At 36.4% G+C, this 18,225-nt stretch overlaps 1 protein-coding gene across 3 annotated transcripts in view; it reads left to right on the plus strand.

Annotated features, from left to right (window-relative positions):
* LOC104521435 (kelch-like protein 13) overlaps nt 1–17,798 on the plus strand; it is a 75,495-nt gene extending 57,697 nt beyond the window's left edge. For 2 of the 3 annotated variants that reach the window (XM_010163429.1, XM_010163427.1), the window contains exons 5-7: nt 5,052–5,847; nt 13,416–13,529; nt 15,531–17,088. In XM_010163429.1, the coding sequence (XP_010161731.1) occupies nt 5,052–5,847; nt 13,416–13,529; nt 15,531–16,018 (1,398 nt within the window). In that variant the 3' untranslated portion in view covers nt 16,019–17,088. Of the gene's footprint in view, nt 1–5,051; nt 5,848–13,415; nt 13,530–15,530 lie in introns of all 3 variants that reach the window. The other variant, XM_010163430.1, reaches the window with a different exon arrangement.
* Nucleotides 17,799–18,225: the final 427 nt, after the last annotated feature.

Below are 18,225 nucleotides of genomic sequence, written 5' to 3' on the forward strand. Positions count from 1 at the left end.
ACGAATTTTTTTCATTGTTTAAAATGTTGTTTTCTGAAGGTCATCACTTATGATGTTGACTCAGTCACTGTTTTGGTTCAAGTAAGAAACATCTTATTTGCTACTACATTTTGAAAGAATCAGGAAGACTCTCCGTTCTCTTAATTTTATTGATTCTCTTTTCTGAAACATTCATTTGTACTGATGTCTAAGGGGACATAATCTCATTCATTGTATAACTAGAGGAAGTACAAAACGAAGTTTGTGCTGTTAGTCTAGTTATTCTCAGCATCCTTGTATAAAGAATTTTTAAAAGAATTTACTTTTGAATTTTTAGAACAGGAACAAGAGTTGGTGAGCAAACAAGGGTTTTTTGCTTTTTTAGTTACCATATCTTAGCTTTACAAAGATTACTCCCCCTTATGCTAGTTTCACACCAGTTTTGAAGGGGCATTTCTGTGATTTAAATGAGTTTTCTGAGCAAGTCTTGAGCTTGTTTCTACTGAAATTAGCTGACTGAGAGCAACATCTGAGATCTGATGTAACCATTTTCAGACAAATACTTAATTGTCTTTGAATTATCTGGGGAGTCCATTATTAAAGAGATTATAGAAGTCAGTTTATATAAAGCATAATGTAACTCTGCTGCATTAGAGGGTATTGGATACATTTACAAAGAAAAACATAAGCTTAAAGCAATAGCTTAATTTGTGTAAAAAACAGTGAGACCTTCAAAGAATGGTAGATGTTCTACCTGACTTGTGAGTGTTCTTTTATTTGTTCTGTATTTACACCCTTCCTGTCAGGTAGCCCATTGCTCTGATAATCTTTGTTTTGCAGCCAGACTCCCAGAGAAACACTGGAATACTTCCTAAGATGTTTTCAGTCTTACTTTTAGTATTGGTTTTAAATATTTATAGCTATGCAATAGACTGAGACTACTCCTGGGTTCACATCTAAATAAGCCATAATGTAATTAAAATGAATAAAAATGCCATGGCAATGTTTTCAGAGTAGGGAGTGCTAGAGAACACACAATAATGTTTTTGCAAAAGTAGCAGCAGTGTACAAAATGGAGAAGGATGAGAAACCTATCCAAGGAAATTACAGCACTCAGGGGAAAATCACAGGGTAATAGGGAAGGGGATGTTGTACTGTAATTAAAGAAAACATTCCAAAACACTGAAAATTAATGTCTTGGCTGTTCCTTTCATATAGCTGCATAAGAAAATTTTATTCTTTCTGTAATTCTGTGCTTTACACTTTCATAATAAAAAGAAAATTGTCAAATATTGAGGTTTCAATATTTGGAAGTTCTGTCTTGTCACAAGAACTCGGTTAACTGAAAATGGAGCAAGATGATCCCAGTTTTGTGGGAGCAAGGGATCTAACACCAGGGCCAGCTCTGCCAGCCACCAGAAATTCACCTTTTCTGACACGGGGGATATGACTCATTCTGTTTTCCAAGCTGGTCAAACTTCTGTGCTGTTATTTCTGTACTTCTGTATATGGGAGCCCACATTAAAATTGAAGATTTCAGAGGCATGTAAGCTCCCTTAAACTTAGGCCCTTTGAAACACCATGTTAAGTGCTTCAATGTCTCACAGTCGTTGACACAAAAGATGCCTAGATGTTTTATGGTACTGGGCTTGAGGACTTGGTTTTCTGTGCATGTTATTTCTCCTGGATTGTTCTCCAAGGTTCTCATGCTTGCAATCATTTTGCTCTGTGTTCAGTTTTGCAATATTTTATAGTTAATTAAGTTTTTACAAGAGCTTGGGAAGCTATTGCTTCACAATTTAAAAGAATGAAGTCAATTGCTTTCTCAAGAAAGTACTCTGGGTTTGCATTTGGTTTTTCAGGCTGTAATAATACTGTGCTGTGCTTGACCTTTTTTGAAAAGCTTTTTAGTATTTTCTGAAACTTTTACTTCTGTTTTGTAATGAGCAGTTACAATGAGTAATGTGAATGAGCAGCTTTGCTCTGTAGTTAAAGCCCAAGTAAAATAGGGTATGTTTAGAATCCTTGGCTCCTTATGAAACTGCTTAGCTGTTTCACCAGTTACGGCTTTGAGCTCTTTCTGTGCGATTATCTTTACTAGTTATTGGATTCATTTTACAGCAAGTCTTATATTTTCACGGGATATTTCCATTCCTCCCATTCACTTCAGGAGGACTTTGAGAAGTAGCAGTTTCTTCTGTTTGTTGACGAGCTCCTGATTGACTGACTTCCATAGAGAACCATTTCTGTGCCTCTCATAAGTATCATAGCATAAGTCAAACTGGTTTTTTTGAAAATTGACACTTGTGTAACTTAAGTACTTAAGTGTTTAAATAGCATTATTGTACTTTAAGACTGTCAAACTTTGAGTATTTAAGTAGAAGTAACGATTGCATTTCATTCTGTTAAAGGATTATTTTTTGGCTCAAGACTTAAGAATCTCTAAAGCATATGTTTTTATGACTGTGAAATCTTTGCAGTATAATTTAGCCTGGTACATTGATTGTTATCTTAGAGCACAGTAAAACTGGTAGTAGTATTTTGCCAAGGAAAGTAACCTTTAAGAAAATATTTAATATGGTGCACTGATTTGAGGTGAGTGGCAGAATTTGTTAGTGAGCCAAACAAAGTGCACGATTTCGTAAGTGCAATGGGGAGTACTTGCAATTGTAGTATGAAAAAAGCCAACCCTGAGTGCAGTACAATTCCAGTGGATTAATTAAGGCAGTATAAGGTAAATTTTCTGATAATTAGAAGGTGACTGGAAACTGCTGATGTCATGTTCATCAGTCATTACCAGTGTGTAATGTGTCAATAAATTTCTGAAATGTAAGCATCCCAGGAATAAATTCAATTTCACAGATTTACAGTGTAACATAGCTATGGTAATACATCAACTAGATGCATGCTGGGCACTTGATAACTGGCATGCATTCTGCAATTGGTTTAATTCTTCATTGCAACCTGAACACCATGTACCAATGGTATATGATCTGTACCTTTTTTTATTTCATCTTTTGACTTCAAGCATGGCTTTTCTGTACGCAGTAATACCTTTCTGTCTGCTTACCTTGATTTGGAGAAATTGTTCCATCTCTGTAGTAAATGTATTCCAAAGTAGTTTTAAAATACAAATAACTATATAGCAAGAGTTAAGATTAGTGGCATACTGTAAGTCAGCTATTTTTGAAGGGGTGATTTTTCCATTGCTTTATTTTTATAATACAGCTTGAAAGAAATTTTAAAAATAATAATGTTCTGTTTCATTTACTTAATTTGAAGTATGCTGTTACTTCCATTATGCAATTAATTTATGTAAATTAAAAATCCTAAACGGAAATGTACAGAAATTACTTTGATGCTAACTCTCAAAAACAGTCAGAAGAAGAACAAATGTTTCTTAGGTATCAGAGAATGTTCTATAGCTCATTGCTAGCTGATGTGATTATATTTTTATATAAACAATGTGGTCTGTCTTATAATAGAAAAATAACTTCCATGTATATATTGCATGGATATTTTCATAATAGAACTTCTGACAGTCTGCCACACGTTCATCTTATAGATAGGACCTGCTTACAGAATTAGTGTTCCTGGAGATGGAGAATAAGATTTGGAACCTTTGACTGTATGAAAATATTTCAGAAGATGTGATCGAAGACTTTGGATGACTGCAAATCTTAACTTCAGGGCAAGTTAGATCAGTTTCTAGTGAATTAAAAAAATCTATTCTCATACTCATTAGACTTTTGAATTGTCTAGTATTAAAGGGCAATGATCAGATCAAGTTATACAGTATTAAAATCTTGTAATCTCTGTCATGACCAGGTCATTTGAAGGTTTTTGAATTCTTAGGCTGCAATCAGGACATAGTCCTAAATCTTTATAATCTTTTTAAAAATAAGCATGAAATTCAGAAGCTTAAACTCTTTTGGCATTACAAATACAATGAGAATCACAAAGTCGTGGAAATTGTTGACATTGAGTAAGACTGACACACACAGAAACTAGAAGGGGTGTGTAAATGAAACTTGGGTTAGAATAAGGACTGAATGCAAAAAAGCTGCAATTCTCAGCAAGAAGCATCGGAAAATTGTTTTGCTTTGCATACATATCATAGAGCTTGCTGAAATAAATTGGCCAGGTTCACTGCAGACCCACTATAAGTTATTTCCTGTCCCTCCCATCTTTCTTCCTCCTTCTGCCTTGGATCCCAAGTGACCTCGAAGTTTAAGAGCCAAAGATGTAAGAAAGGTAGATGCAGTAACAGCAAAAAATATGTGATTACTAAGATATGGTCACTCAAGTATTGAATAAAGTTAGGGTATGATCCATACTGCAAAAGCATTTCATGTGCTAGGTATTTCTAGGGGAAGTCCTCCTAGATTCAGTATTTTAAAAAAATAAAGAAATAATAAAAAAACTCATCGCCTTTGTCTTACTTTTGACAAGGAAATGTATTTAATTTTGAACATACTACCTAAGAGCACCACTTTGATTTACTAAAGATGCAATTTTGTGTGTTTCTAAGGAATTTATTCATGGGATTGAACACTGTAAATAGGTTGTGTGAAATATGTGACATTGGTGAGGTAGCTGTGCCATTCTCTTTGGCTGCATTATGACCATACAGTTTTAATAATGTTAGAAAATGTCTGATGGCAAGATCTCCTTTTGCATTATTCTCTGTAACCTTGGGCTGATCACCTCTCGCTTAACTGTGTTTTCCATATTTCTTTCTTACAAAGATGTTTGCAGAGCTTTTCAAAGATGAAGTGCTTGTATAACTGCTATATATCATTATTGTATAATGTATTTGACATAATTAATATATGCCATCTGCTTATTACTTGTCTCATTTCTTTCTTCAAAATAAGGAATGCATCGGGTCTCCTCTTGCAGTCATGAATATAAACATCCCATTGAATATTTATTTGCTCATGTGTAAATCACCTTGAGCATTGTGAAATGATGAAATATTGCTGATTCTATAGTATTCATTAAATTCTAAGTTATAATTTAGGCACTAAATTAAGAAAGTGTTTTGATTCCTCTTTCTGTTTACTTAATAGGTTTCGTTGGAAAACTGTGTTGAGGTTGGGCGAATTGCCAACACATACAATCTCACAGAAGTAGATAAATATGTTAATAATTTCATCCTGAAGAACTTCCCTGCATTATTAAGTACTGGTGAATTTGTGAAACTCCCTTTTGAACGTCTTGCCTTTGTGCTTTCAAGTAATAGCCTTAAGCACTGCACTGAACTTGAACTCTTCAAGGCGGCTTGTCGCTGGCTACGGTATGAGGAGCCTCGGATGGAGTACGCGGCAAAGCTAATGAAGAACATCAGATTTCCGCTGATGACGCCCCAGGATCTTATTAACTATGTTCAAACAGTGGACTTCATGAGAACTGACAATACCTGTGTAAACTTGCTTTTGGAAGCCAGCAATTACCAAATGATGCCATACATGCAACCGGTTATGCAGTCGGAGAGAACTGCCATTCGGTCGGACAGTACTCACTTGGTGACGTTGGGGGGAGTGCTGAGGCAGCAACTGGTTGTCAGCAAAGAGTTACGGATGTATGATGAAAAGGCCCATGAATGGAAATCCTTAGCTCCCATGGATGCACCGAGGTACCAGCACGGCATCGCCGTGATCGGAAACTTTCTTTACGTAGTCGGGGGCCAGAGCAATTATGACACAAAAGGAAAGACGGCGGTTGACACGGTCTTCAGGTTTGATCCTCGCTACAACAAGTGGATGCAAGTCGCATCTTTAAATGAGAAGCGCACCTTCTTCCACCTAAGTGCCCTCAAAGGACATTTGTATGCAGTTGGTGGTCGAAATGCAGCGGGTGAGCTAGGTGAGTGCTTCTCCTGAAGCATGGCTTCTTGCCTTGCTTTGTAGGCCTTGAAATACTGTGCCACCCTGTGAATGGGTGGAGAGAAAACAAGTTGAAGTTGTTGGCTTGCAGCTTCTTTCTGGAAATACTGCAAATGCATAGAGAAATTTGCCAAGATACCATTAGCAGTTGATTTTAGAAGGGCTTCCACAAAAAAATTTCCAAATACGTGTATCTTGTGTATTGATGCATAATATCTAATGTCTTCATCTTTATCCTAAAACATGAAGTAAGCATGTGTGTGCATATATATAAATGCAACTATACAGAAAATAAATCATTACTTAAGCTGAGAAACCACACTTACTCTTTTGACTCTAAGGGTTTACGTGACTTTCTAACTGAAACTCACAGTTGAATGAAGGTTGCATATTAAAATAAGCTAGTTTCTCTTTTTTTTTTTTAAAAAAAAGTTGTGCTAATGACCGAGTGATTTGTTTCACTCACAGATCAGTGAGATTCAGATCTCCTGACATTCTGGACTTTTTAATTACTAAAATGTTATATTTTGCCTGTGATCTGTGATCTTGTGACTACGCAGTTAACTTATTTATATGAATGACCCTGTCCTGCTGCCTCTTTTTTTCCACCTCTTGCAAATGATGATTCATTTTACTTGACCAAAAAAAAAGAAAAAAAAAAATCAATTTCAAGGAAGTAAGGTGGTTGGAAACAAAGAATAAATACATGCTAACTTTTAATTTTAAAAAATTCTTTAGAGGATGACCCGTATTAAACCACTGCATTTTCCAAAGCCATAGTGATTAGTGTTTGCAGTCAAGTCTGGGAGTGTACACTCAATTATAAATTTGTCTGTGCTTTAAAATTGAAATATTAGTGATTATGCTTGGAATTTTAGCATGATATTGTATGATATCATATTTTAGCATGATATTGTATGATATTACCAGATGTAACATTAGATTTTGTTTGCTACTTTCAGCCCAATACTTAACCGTGTCTTGTCAAGTCTTTGTGGCAGTGTCTCCTGCTCCTAAGATTTGCTTAAGTGGAGTGAGAAACATGTTTAATTGAAACAACACAAAACCTAATTTGTGCTGCAGCATCTGTGACTTTTTTAATAATTAATGCATCTCAGCCATTCACATCTACACTTTGTTTCATGATCATATTGCAAACTTTCTCAGGAAACCTATAGTACATTGTTTCCAGTATGCAAAACTGGGTTGGTTTTGCTAGAAATTTAAAATACATTCTAATGTTTGATGAAATTAGACCTTTAAAAAGCCTCCTGTTTCCAAAAAAACATGGGAAACTGTTTTGCAGTAACTTGTTTTCCCTAGACAGCCATTTTCTGGTGCAAATCCTGAGATTTTCAGAGATTTTCTTACATTTTACTTTATCTACCTAAAAATACATTCTAAAAGCAAGCTTAATAAAAGACCAAGCTTAGTAAAAAAACAAATGTACAAACTACTGTGTATTGTTCTTTATCTTGAGTATCAGAAAACTTCACCTTCATTGAGCTATTTTCTAATGGTTTGAATTAATAACAGATAACCACATTACTGTCCTTGTGTACTGCACTGTCTAAACAGAGTAGGGTTAGTGAAGAATGTCAGTGGAAAAGTTTCAGGTCTAACAAAATCAATATGACATAGTACTGTCACTAAGCCAGTGCAACCTGTGTGTACAGCATATTTTAAGTGCAGTGCTTTTCTTAAATTAGATCAAGCAGTATCATTCTGCTGACCTCAACTCTTCTGCTGCTTTAATTAAAATACAAAAATCTATCACCTGTCTAAAATTCTTCTGTAAAGATATCATTAAAATGCTTTAATGATTTCCACACAGACCTGAAAAATGTCATTGGATCATTCTGTGGGAAGAGCACTCTATAAATGCTAAATATTGTAGCTGTCTGATGCTTTGATTTGGGGCTGCAGTTCGTTTCTTGTTAATTGTGAGGCAAGTCACTTTTCATTTTCATGTTTCTTTCATAAACCTTGACAGCCAAAAGATGAAATCCAACTTCCCATTCTCTTCAGATGAGAAAAACTCTCAAACTTTTCATAGAAAAGAAGGTCAAATGTGTGTTGGACAGGTATTAAAGAAGGTGCCCTTGGGTTCAAACTAATTTCAATCTGTTGTTAGAGAGGGAAAGTTCCCAAAACCTGAATTCAGTTTCTGGAAGATCAGTTCTTATGGAAAAGGGCCAAAGCATTAAAGCTACTAAAATGAATTTCTTTATTATTTTTTCTTCTGACATTCACTGGAATAAAAATTATACTTTTTTGTGGCTCTCTATCAAGGCTTCCCAAAATAGTTTTCAAATGTTTAATCATCTGAGAACTATGTAAATACCACTTTCTCCTGCAGTAGTATGTGCTTCAGCAGTAATGGCCAGCTGCTGCTTTAACAGTGCATGCCACTGAGAAAAGTTTGGTTCATTGTTAAGGACGAGTGAATTTGTATGTATGTGGTACATGCATTGGAATGTGGTGAATGTATTTTGGAAGCAATAGAATAGAAAATGGAAAATTTCAACCCTGTGACAATGTAGGGCTGTGCAGAAGCATTCACCACTTCTAGAAGGATTGTACGTAATTCTAGTTGGTTCTTTTTAAATGTCAAAGCAGGTACATGCCAGAGGTATTCCCAGAAAGCAGGGAGAAGGGCACTCTGGCACGAGGAGATGACCAGCCTGGAGAAGGCAGATGTACAGAAGACAAGACAAGACTTTTTGGAAAATGAGACAAAGGGAAAACCGGGTGTGCTTCACAGAGACACTCAGCAGGTTCCAGCTGTGCTGTTGTGCAGAGCACTGGGTACTCTTGTCTTTTCTCAGACAAGGAGATTTCATAGCTCTTTGTGGAAGAGTTCAGTTGTGGTGCTTGATGATGATGGCAGAAGATGTGCCTTTAAGTATGAGAAAACTTGTGCAGTTAGGTGTTTTCCAGATACTTCAGGCTCTGCTACTGATATGCTTGAGTGGAGTTTCAGATTTTTTTATATGGGCTTTTCCTAAGCACTTTAGGGGGTGCTGGGTTGTGACTAAACCACAAATTCACCAATACCTTCATCATCATCATACTGCAGTAAAGACAAAGAGAATACTTCTATTCCAGGAACAGGACAATCATGTGTTCTTCTGACCCCTTGTCCAACGAGTGGGAAGGCATTTATTTTCCATGTGCCCTTTATGATGCTTAACCCTCAATTCATACAACTCCTTGTTTATGTAAAAAGTTCTCTTGTGAGTTTATATAATATATATATTTTTTAATATTGTTAAGAAGAAAAGTGTGCATCATTACCCAGTTGGGCTGTTTGCTGTCTGTGTAGTACTGTGAACATCAAACCAAAGTGTGAACTGGAGAACCTCTTGCATAGGAACTTATTTTGAAGTGGCTCCTTGCTATCTAGGGACAAAATTACTCAAGGCTCTGTTTAATTTAACCAAGTCAGCTTCAAGTTCTGTAATACAGCTTGCTTCTGTAGAAATAATATCACAAAAGGAAGATCCTGGGTTTTGGGACATTGCATGCAGTTGCTAAGTGCTGCTGTGATAAACCTCAAGACACATTAAAAGCTACTGACGGAATAGTGCTAAATATCTGTATACTCCTCAAATAGCATCACAGATGGCACTATAAAATGAATGCAGACTGAGCATCCCTTGGGACTGCCAAAGCTTTGTGTCTTTTTGAGATTGCTTAATTCTATTAAAACTAGGCCTGTCCTCCCTGGATTATGGTAATGAACAGATCAGAAGTTCCACTGTTAAACACAAATAAAGCCTGATTTGAATCATTCATGCTGTTGGGAGAATGAATCCATCAGTCTCATGCTATATAGGATATTTACTTAGGTTCAGTAAAGTAGCATTTCTTTTGAGTGTTTTGTGAACAGTGCTCTCTCTGGACGTGAGGTATAGAACATCCTGATGCCCCTCTTAAATTCATAGGCACATTTAATAGCTGCAATTTTGAATATTTTTTCCTTTTCAGTGGAGAGGGAGATCTTGTTAAAAGAGAGAAATGGAATGACCTTGCAAGGTGACAAGGAAACAACTACACAGAACAACCAAACAAAACAGTAGGATTTTTTCAGCTGGGAATTGATTAGCTTTGTTTTAGATCATGGTAGATTTGAGATTTGAGTTGGGATGGTTTGTCTGAAATACAGTCAAAGAGTCCTTTAGCTGTACTGGTAATGTTCAAGAGAATTTTGAAGCCACATCAGAAAGTGGGGGATCTTGGACTCAATGCCATCCTTTCTCAGATAACTGATGCCTTTACAATGTGGTGATAGTGATGGCAGTAAAGTGTACTAAGTTCTACATGTTTTATCTTCACTTGCTGAAGTGATCTCTTGGCTCTGCTTTCTCTCTTTAATGTAGCCCATAGTGCAGAGAGAGATAAACAGTTGTCCGGTATTGAATGTTATGTTAATCTGCTTGCTGCTGGCTTTGCAGTTGCTTTGTACATATTCTTCTCTTTCTCTCCTTATAGAGTATTAGAAATTTAGGTTCCTCACCTCAGCACAGAGTGGAAGCACTATGGGAAAGAAGATGCCTTTGTTTTTGTGAAAGCAAGTAGAATGATGATTTCAGTGCAGCATAGCAGTAACAGCAGGTCAGAAGGGTCTGCTGTCAGGGTAGAACTGGGACAGCTATAATTACTTGCATGTCAAATGTGTTTTTCTCTGTTCTTGAAATTTCTGCACATCTTTGTTTTCTTCTCATTGCTAAATAAAGTGGAGTAGAAAGGAGCTTTCCTTTTTAGAAAAGAATATTGGAATGGATGAACACATTTATACAAGAAGAGCATGGGTTTATTTGGGGATTGGGCAAATACTGCACATGGTGTCAAGATATCAGTAGACAGAAATACAACTTATAGATTTTTATTTTAGGTGTAATTCATGGGATCAGTTCTTTGTGTTTATACCTCTTTTTGGGCAAGAGGCTGTCTCCAGCATTTCCTGCCTTTATGACTATGTGCGTTCTTGATGGAAATATGAGTCTGCAGGATATCAAATGGGAAAAATACCAAAATTTTTTAAGAAGGTATTTTTTACTTGATTAAAAAAATAAAAAAACCCCAAACTTTAAAAATATTAATTGTAGAAGAATGCTTCAATACCTCTTCATACCTTCCTTTCTGCAGACTTTTATCTACCTGTAGATGTATGTAACATGAAAGGCAGCTCAAGGCTCGTTTCAAATGGCTGAGGTAGGAGATTGCAGTAGCAGGAAGGCTAGATTGTAGGAAAAGTGTTAAGTGAAGGACTGATCTCTTACAGCAAACTTGGGAACTTGCCCATATTGGGCAGGTTTTTTAAATCACGAATTTGGCATGTCAACAGTAGTATATAGAGATACTTGACTTTAGTTACTTTTTTTTGTCCATTTTACAAAGCCCTGAGATGGCTGCATAACTGGGAGTGTGTGTGCAGGTCACTCTGCTGTCATTAATATTTTTAAACAGTTTGAAGAATGTGAAATTAATCATTTCGTACTTGTGAATCAATGTGTATAATTTGTTTTGAAATAAACAGGAATTGACTGGCGTTTGTTTTATATTGTGAACTTAATGTGCTGGACCAGCATTTTTCTGTATTTTGTAAATTTAAGTTTCAGCTCCTGGGAGGGGAAAAGCTGAAGAAAATCCAGTGTGCTGTAACAATTTAGTGATTCTTATATGCAATACGGATTTTCATTTATTTATTTATTTTTAACCTTAGATGATGCTGAACTGCTCGTCAAACAGTATTCCCGAACTGGAACTGGAAGCTTCTATTTTCAGTGTGTCTACTTGAGATACTAATTGCATGGAACTACAAAATACTGTCCTGTTTTGCAGCAATAAGGAGGTTGTGCGTTTTACAGCAGCTAAAAGATAATTCAGAAGGTCACTGTAATGTGCTCTTTGCTAAATTTTTCCTTAGCTATGGATCTTTTGGAGGTAGCCTGGGACCATAACTATACCTTACTCTTCCAAAATACTTCAAAGGAAGTATTTTTTTTTTTTTTTCAAAGACACATTTTGAGTTTAGGATGAGGTACCTTATAGTCACTATATGAGTGTTACTGATTGACATACTTTACTAGCCTGGCCAGTACTAATTCCTCAGGCTTATACTAGCATTAACTAGTTTCTGCCTTTAAAATGCCAACTTTCTCAGCTTCTAAATTTTTTTTTTTAATCTTTCAGTTGATGTATAATCCTGAACTGTAAGTCACCAGCACTGATTCCGTAGATCTGGCTTAGATTTTCTACCCTTGATTGAATAAAAAGCTTGATCTAGAGCAAGTAAAAAGCCACTTTCAAAGAAAGATTCAATTTTGTATGCATAGTTCATAAACATCTCTTCAGAGATTAAGCATTGTCTAGGAAGCATTAGAATCTGATTCTTAATTTTAATTATTTAAAATGAGATTTAATTTGTCTTTAAGGTAACACAATTATTGATAATTGCTTGGTGCATTGTAAGGTCACTATATGACAGGGTTTTTCAGGATACCTTGCCCTTCTGGTCATATTGTCCTATTCAAGCTTCCAATCTCTCCAGCTTGCTCAGATCCATTATTAAATCTGTTTTCTATTTCTAGTCTCTGTGCTTATTGCATTGCCCTTTTCTTGCAAGCCTGTAATTCTTCCATCCCACATCGAAGAGAAGATTCCTCCTCAGAAATGCTTTCTGCAAGAACATGTGGGCTCAGGGTTTCTTTTTAACTTAGTACTAACCTCTGCAATTTCTGATTTGATAAATCCTTTGATCATTTTAACGTTTGAATTCACAAAGAAAACTGCACAAATGAAGCTGTGTATCGACACAGGTGCTGCTTCTCTTCATTTGAGATTCAATGATCTTTTCATTTTGTATTTTTTTAAAGCTTGGCTTTTGCAAACTGTTTGAATTAGTGACTTATGTATGCTGTGCTGTAAGTTGCTGTGCAAGTACTTAAAACACTGTAAGGCAATAAAAAATTAGTCAACAGTTGCTGCCCCCTTTTGAGGACATAGGACCATTTCAATGCAAAATACTAAAGAGAAAATCTAGCCTGATTTTCTGCATGGGTGGGATGTAGCTGAAGACATGGGTCTGAGAAGAACGTTCTGGTAGCCAGATGTATTGATCCTCTTTGAGACAGGTTTTAAGTTTATTCCTTATCTCTCTACAGCAGACACTGAAGGGAGATGTGCAAGAGGAAAGGGTAGAAAAGCTGAATTCACCCAGCTTTTGTCATTTTCTCTGATGTCCGGTAGCTGTACTTCTGGCAGGGTTCATGAACTGGGGCAGGAATGAGAACAAGACAAGTGGAAGTCAAGAATGCAAGAGGGTTTTTTTCTTCCTTTTTTTCCTCTGGGACAGCGCTTGAGGTTTTTCTGGATTGTCTCTAAACATAATGCTCAATAATTCCATTAACACTTTCTCAGTCGAACAATGTTTCTTATTGATACTTCCTCTGTTTATGAATATATTATTGCCACTGTGACCTACTCAGAACGAAACTGCTGTGATAGCTTCAATATTTTTGTATTCTCATTTGTTTTAAACAGCCACTGTGGAATGTTACAATCCCAGAATGAACGAATGGAGCTATGTCGCAAAAATGAATGAACCCCACTATGGTCATGCTGGAACCGTGTATGGGGGATTAATGTACATTTCAGGTAAATAATTCATATGATCATATCTCTGTGAAACAATTGCTTATCTAACTTTTCTTATTTCAGTGGGAGAGAATAAAAATTAGTCTCTGCTTGCAATAGGTTTGCCACGGTATAAGCAGTAATGCAAATTCATATGAAGCCAGTCAAACAGCATATATACTGTAGAGTATGAGAAGAGTATTTTAGATGATATTATGCATTTACATAGTAAATAACAGCTCTGAGCTCCAAAGCAGTTACTCACTTTAACTGTCATAATAGATTTTTTTGTGGCAACAACATGTACGTACGCTTATATAGCAATAACTGTTAAACACAACCCCTTTGATACATATTTGGAAAGCATGGGAAATTTTAATACTTTAAAGAAGAATATCTGCCTTCATTGAGCTTATGGAAAGGGATAAGTTTTCGTGTTAAACACAATATACAAATTATGTCTGTACTGTCACTAGTCTTTCATTTGTAATACGTTCAAGTCCTACAAATCACTGAGGTTATAGTTTCATTCAATTTTTTCCAAACTGGGGGCAGCAGGTTTTCTGAGAAACTGATATCTTCTCAATTTTTAAAGAAGATTCAATATGTCTGTCAGTGATCTCTACAGAGGTCACAGACGTATATGTGTTCTGCTGTGGTTTTAAGGGATGTCCTCTAAGAACTAAGCTGAAATTCAGGGCAGGAGGTGGGACAAGGTTGTAAAGAACTGGTGAGGAGATGCACTGGAGTAGATTGATCCTCAGGGTATTTTGACTCAGGGAGCCTTGTGCCAGTAGACTAGGAAGGATTTGTTATAAAATTCACCGTAAGGTGCACCTGCTTATTTTTCTCTGAGCAAGTCCATTAAGCTAGTGCACCTCTAATCATTGTGCTGCTATTTGTACTTTTTTTCCCCGATTTTGCTTGTTTTACTGCAGGTGGCACATGTATATGCTCCCTGCTGTGTTTTTTCATGTAGATGCTGTCCATTTCCCTCAGATTTTTTTCCTCCTGTCTTCTCAGATATCCCCATGTGTCTAGACACTTTTGGGTTTGAAAATGTGAAGATTGGTTCCTTTGTCATTAAAGCTTCTCTCTGACAGGCTCCCAAGCACTGCTGCTACTATGGCTGTTGTTGTCAGGGATGTATTTAATCCTTACAGTCCAACTGAAGAATTAAGTACATTCTTGCATAACTCCTGTGGGCACCATGCCACCTCTGTCTGCTAATAATCCAAGCGTGATAATTCAATGTTGAATGGTTAGCCCAGCAGGAGGTTGTTCAGTAGCAGTGTGTTCTCTGCAAATTTTTAGCACCTCAAATATAGTTGCATTATGGTCTTAAACCATGACTAATAAGCCTACAGTGTCTGAAATTGGTGTGACTGCTTTCTGACCTGCCTAGTGACCTTGTGGAAAGGTGGGACATTTCATCCACTGATGGGAAATCGTCCTGTGATTTCCCCTGAAGCCTTTCCAACTGCTTTTGCAGGGAACCGTGGAGAAGGTAAATACTGAGAGAACCCACAGGCATCTATTAACAGTAGAGTATTTGAAATTTCTGTCCTCTCTCTCTTCAGTTCAAGTTGATGAAAAAAGTTTTCTGAAGATAATTCTGCTATGTGATAGTACCACTTAAAACACAATAGTGTAGTGTCAAAATTTGAAAGGGAAATGGATTCCTATTTTCTTAATGGTCAGAAACAAAACTAGCAAACTGAACAAATGTAAGCAAAGAAATAATTTTGCCAAAATGAAGCATAGGTAACCATTTTTTGTTCTTTTAATCTGTCAGTATCATCTTATGTAATGAAGTGCTGCATGAGACATGGTTTCTTTCCACATTCAGATTTAAAGAAACAAGGTATATTAAAAATGTCATCTGAAATGGAGCCCCTATGTGATCTAAGCTAATGTGGAAAAGTTTTAGGCAAGGCTGACTTCATTCATGAAAATGTATATTTCTGCTATTTAGTGCTTATTAGGGTGAGCACTGTTCTAACATATGTTTTATTTCTCTAGGGGGAATTACCCATGATACTTTCCAAAAGGAACTTATGTGTTTTGACCCTGACACAGACAAATGGACTCAGAAAGCTCCGATGACGACAGTCAGAGGTCTGCATTGCATGTGTACTGTAGGAGACAAGCTATATGTTATTGGTGGAAATCACTTTAGAGGAACGAGTGATTATGATGATGTTCTAAGCTGTGAATACTACTCACCAACTCTAGACCAGTGGACTCCAATTGCTGCCATGTTACGTGGGCAAAGTGATGTGGGGGTTGCTGTCTTTGAAAATAAAATCTATGTTGTTGGAGGATATTCTTGGAATAATCGGTGTATGGTGGAAATAGTTCAGAAATATGATCCAGAAAAAGATGAGTGGCATAAAGTATTTGACCTTCCAGAATCACTTGGTGGCATTCGAGCCTGCACTCTTACTGTTTTCCCACCGGAGGACAATACAGGGTCACCATCTAGAGAATCTCCTCTTTCAGCACCTTAGAAACATCCCTTGACTTATGATGTTGTAGTAACACCTTTGCACTGCATCATGGAGTCTATTATTTTTCTTCAGTAGTTTCTGTTAGGCTTAGCCTACAGCATTTCGTACAATTACTGGAAAAAAAAGAGACTTTGACATTATTTGTGCTGTTTGTTTGGCCTAGAATGTTTGTCAAGTGGTTAACAAAAAAAAGATGTACTCACCCGAGCCAAATGTTTAACAAATGAGAAAATATTGTCTATAAAATGTATGAACTAGGTACGTTATTAATGTTGTGTATTGGGTGTGAGGTACCTTATAGCTTACATTTGGGAAGCCCAGTGAGTCAAATTTGAAGACTTTGTATTGAACACATTATTTCACTAAATTTCATAGTCGAAATCCTTTTTCCTTTCATTTTTGACTGCCGATTACAAGGGGAGGTAGACCACATCAATGTGAACTATGACAGAAGGTTGCCAAGGGGCCTGAGCTACCTCCCTCTTTTCACAGAGTATTTTTGACATACCTGTTTACCCACCTGACTTTGTGGGTGCTTTCAGAGCATATGAAGTTTCTTAGGCAGAGGGGAGAAATGAAATAATTTTAAAATATTAGCACTATACAGGAAGCAGACCTTGCAGGGGCCGGGAGTTTTTTATAACATATATCAAGTGTTTTTCCTGAGTCGGTTGAGTGATGCTTCAAACAAAAGTTTTAAAATGTTTGGGTTTTTTAATTTGGGTTTTTTCAGGAATTGGCTTCCGCTTGCATGGAAGCACACACTATTAATAAATGGGAATTCAGTGCAGTTGTATATACAGTTGTATGCCTGTACTGAATATAGGTAGAAAAGGGCTAGAAACATTAACTTGAGCCACTGAATTTGACCAAATCGTTCCATCAGATCAAATTTAATCTACCTTTTCTCCTTTGCTGTTAAGATAACTTGCATAATGTGTCCTCTGTATATTCTCAGTTAATAAGGTTATTTAGCACAAAGTGCAGCTTCAGTGAGAGAGCTGCTTTTGCTCAGTGAACTTGGACTACCACATTTTACCTTCTTTTGTTCAATAAAACTATTAACTGCAGTTATTCAGTCTAAGCTACCTCATTAATGTATTTGATTTTCTTCCTCTGCCTCGCTGTCTCCAGGATACGCGTTACATATGTCCGTGTGGGTAGATTAATTTGCTAGGAAACCAATACAGAGTGATCATGGATGGGTATTTTTGACCTACTTTTAAGAAACTATTTTGGCCTGATGCATTCATTTGATTGTTAAGGACTGACAAAAGAACAAACTGTCTTAATTTTTTTTTTTCCTTGGAGAACTACTGATTATGTTTGCAGCCGTTCAAATTTACAGAAATCTTTATTTGCTCCAAAAGACAGCGCACGGCTGACAAGTTGCAGCTCTGAGTGCTTATAGAAGGCTAATACCACCGTGCTTGTTCTGAACTTCCCATCGTATGTTACAAGTGGTTTAGCTAATGAACACAGTCAGAGAGGCATCATCTGGGGAAAACTGTTTAAATTGGTTAGCTTGTTTTATTGTGCTACCTGTTACCAATAACCATGTAAAGCTTAATAGACTTTTGTTGGGAGTATGCTATTTGTATTTTGTCCCTGCTTGATGCATCAAGCAGCAGTATAATTATGGTGTCAGTTTTGGAAATACTGATATTTATTCTTTCTGCAGTTTACAAATAATGGTCACTACCAAAATGTATGTGTAAACTTTAGGTTTTATAATTGTTTTGATTAAAATCAAAAGCAATTCTTCCTCTTTAAAAAAAAATAATAATCTTAATTCTGTGGACCTGTGCAAGGTTGTTACAGGTGTTAATAGTGTCACTAGTGGATACTCTCGGAAAGTTGCCAGTCAAGATGAATTGACTCATCACCTTAAGAATACTCTTCTAATGCTGTGGAAAGCACCAGATAGGAAAATGTTGCTCTGTTGTTTAAGAACATGTCAGTCATTTAAGTGTTATATGCTACTAATTTTTTCTTTTTCCAGCTCAGAGACCAGATTTTAGAGCCTCCTTGAGTTTAAATCCTCCAAAATCCATATTACATTTCTATTTTATTAATTAAACTAAAAAGTAGTTGATGTAGTTGCAACTCTTTTTGGATAATGTAAATATATCTGATGAGAAGATGTACTGTTTTAAAGTGGGTATCTTCACTGGTATTCTCAATTTGGAAGAAGCTTAGGGTGGATT

The sequence above is a fragment of the Antrostomus carolinensis genome, unplaced genomic scaffold, assembly GCF_000700745.2.
Source record: "Antrostomus carolinensis isolate BGI_N321 unplaced genomic scaffold, ASM70074v2 scaffold1642, whole genome shotgun sequence".
In the NCBI taxonomy this organism is placed as follows: Eukaryota; Metazoa; Chordata; class Aves; order Caprimulgiformes; family Caprimulgidae; genus Antrostomus; species Antrostomus carolinensis.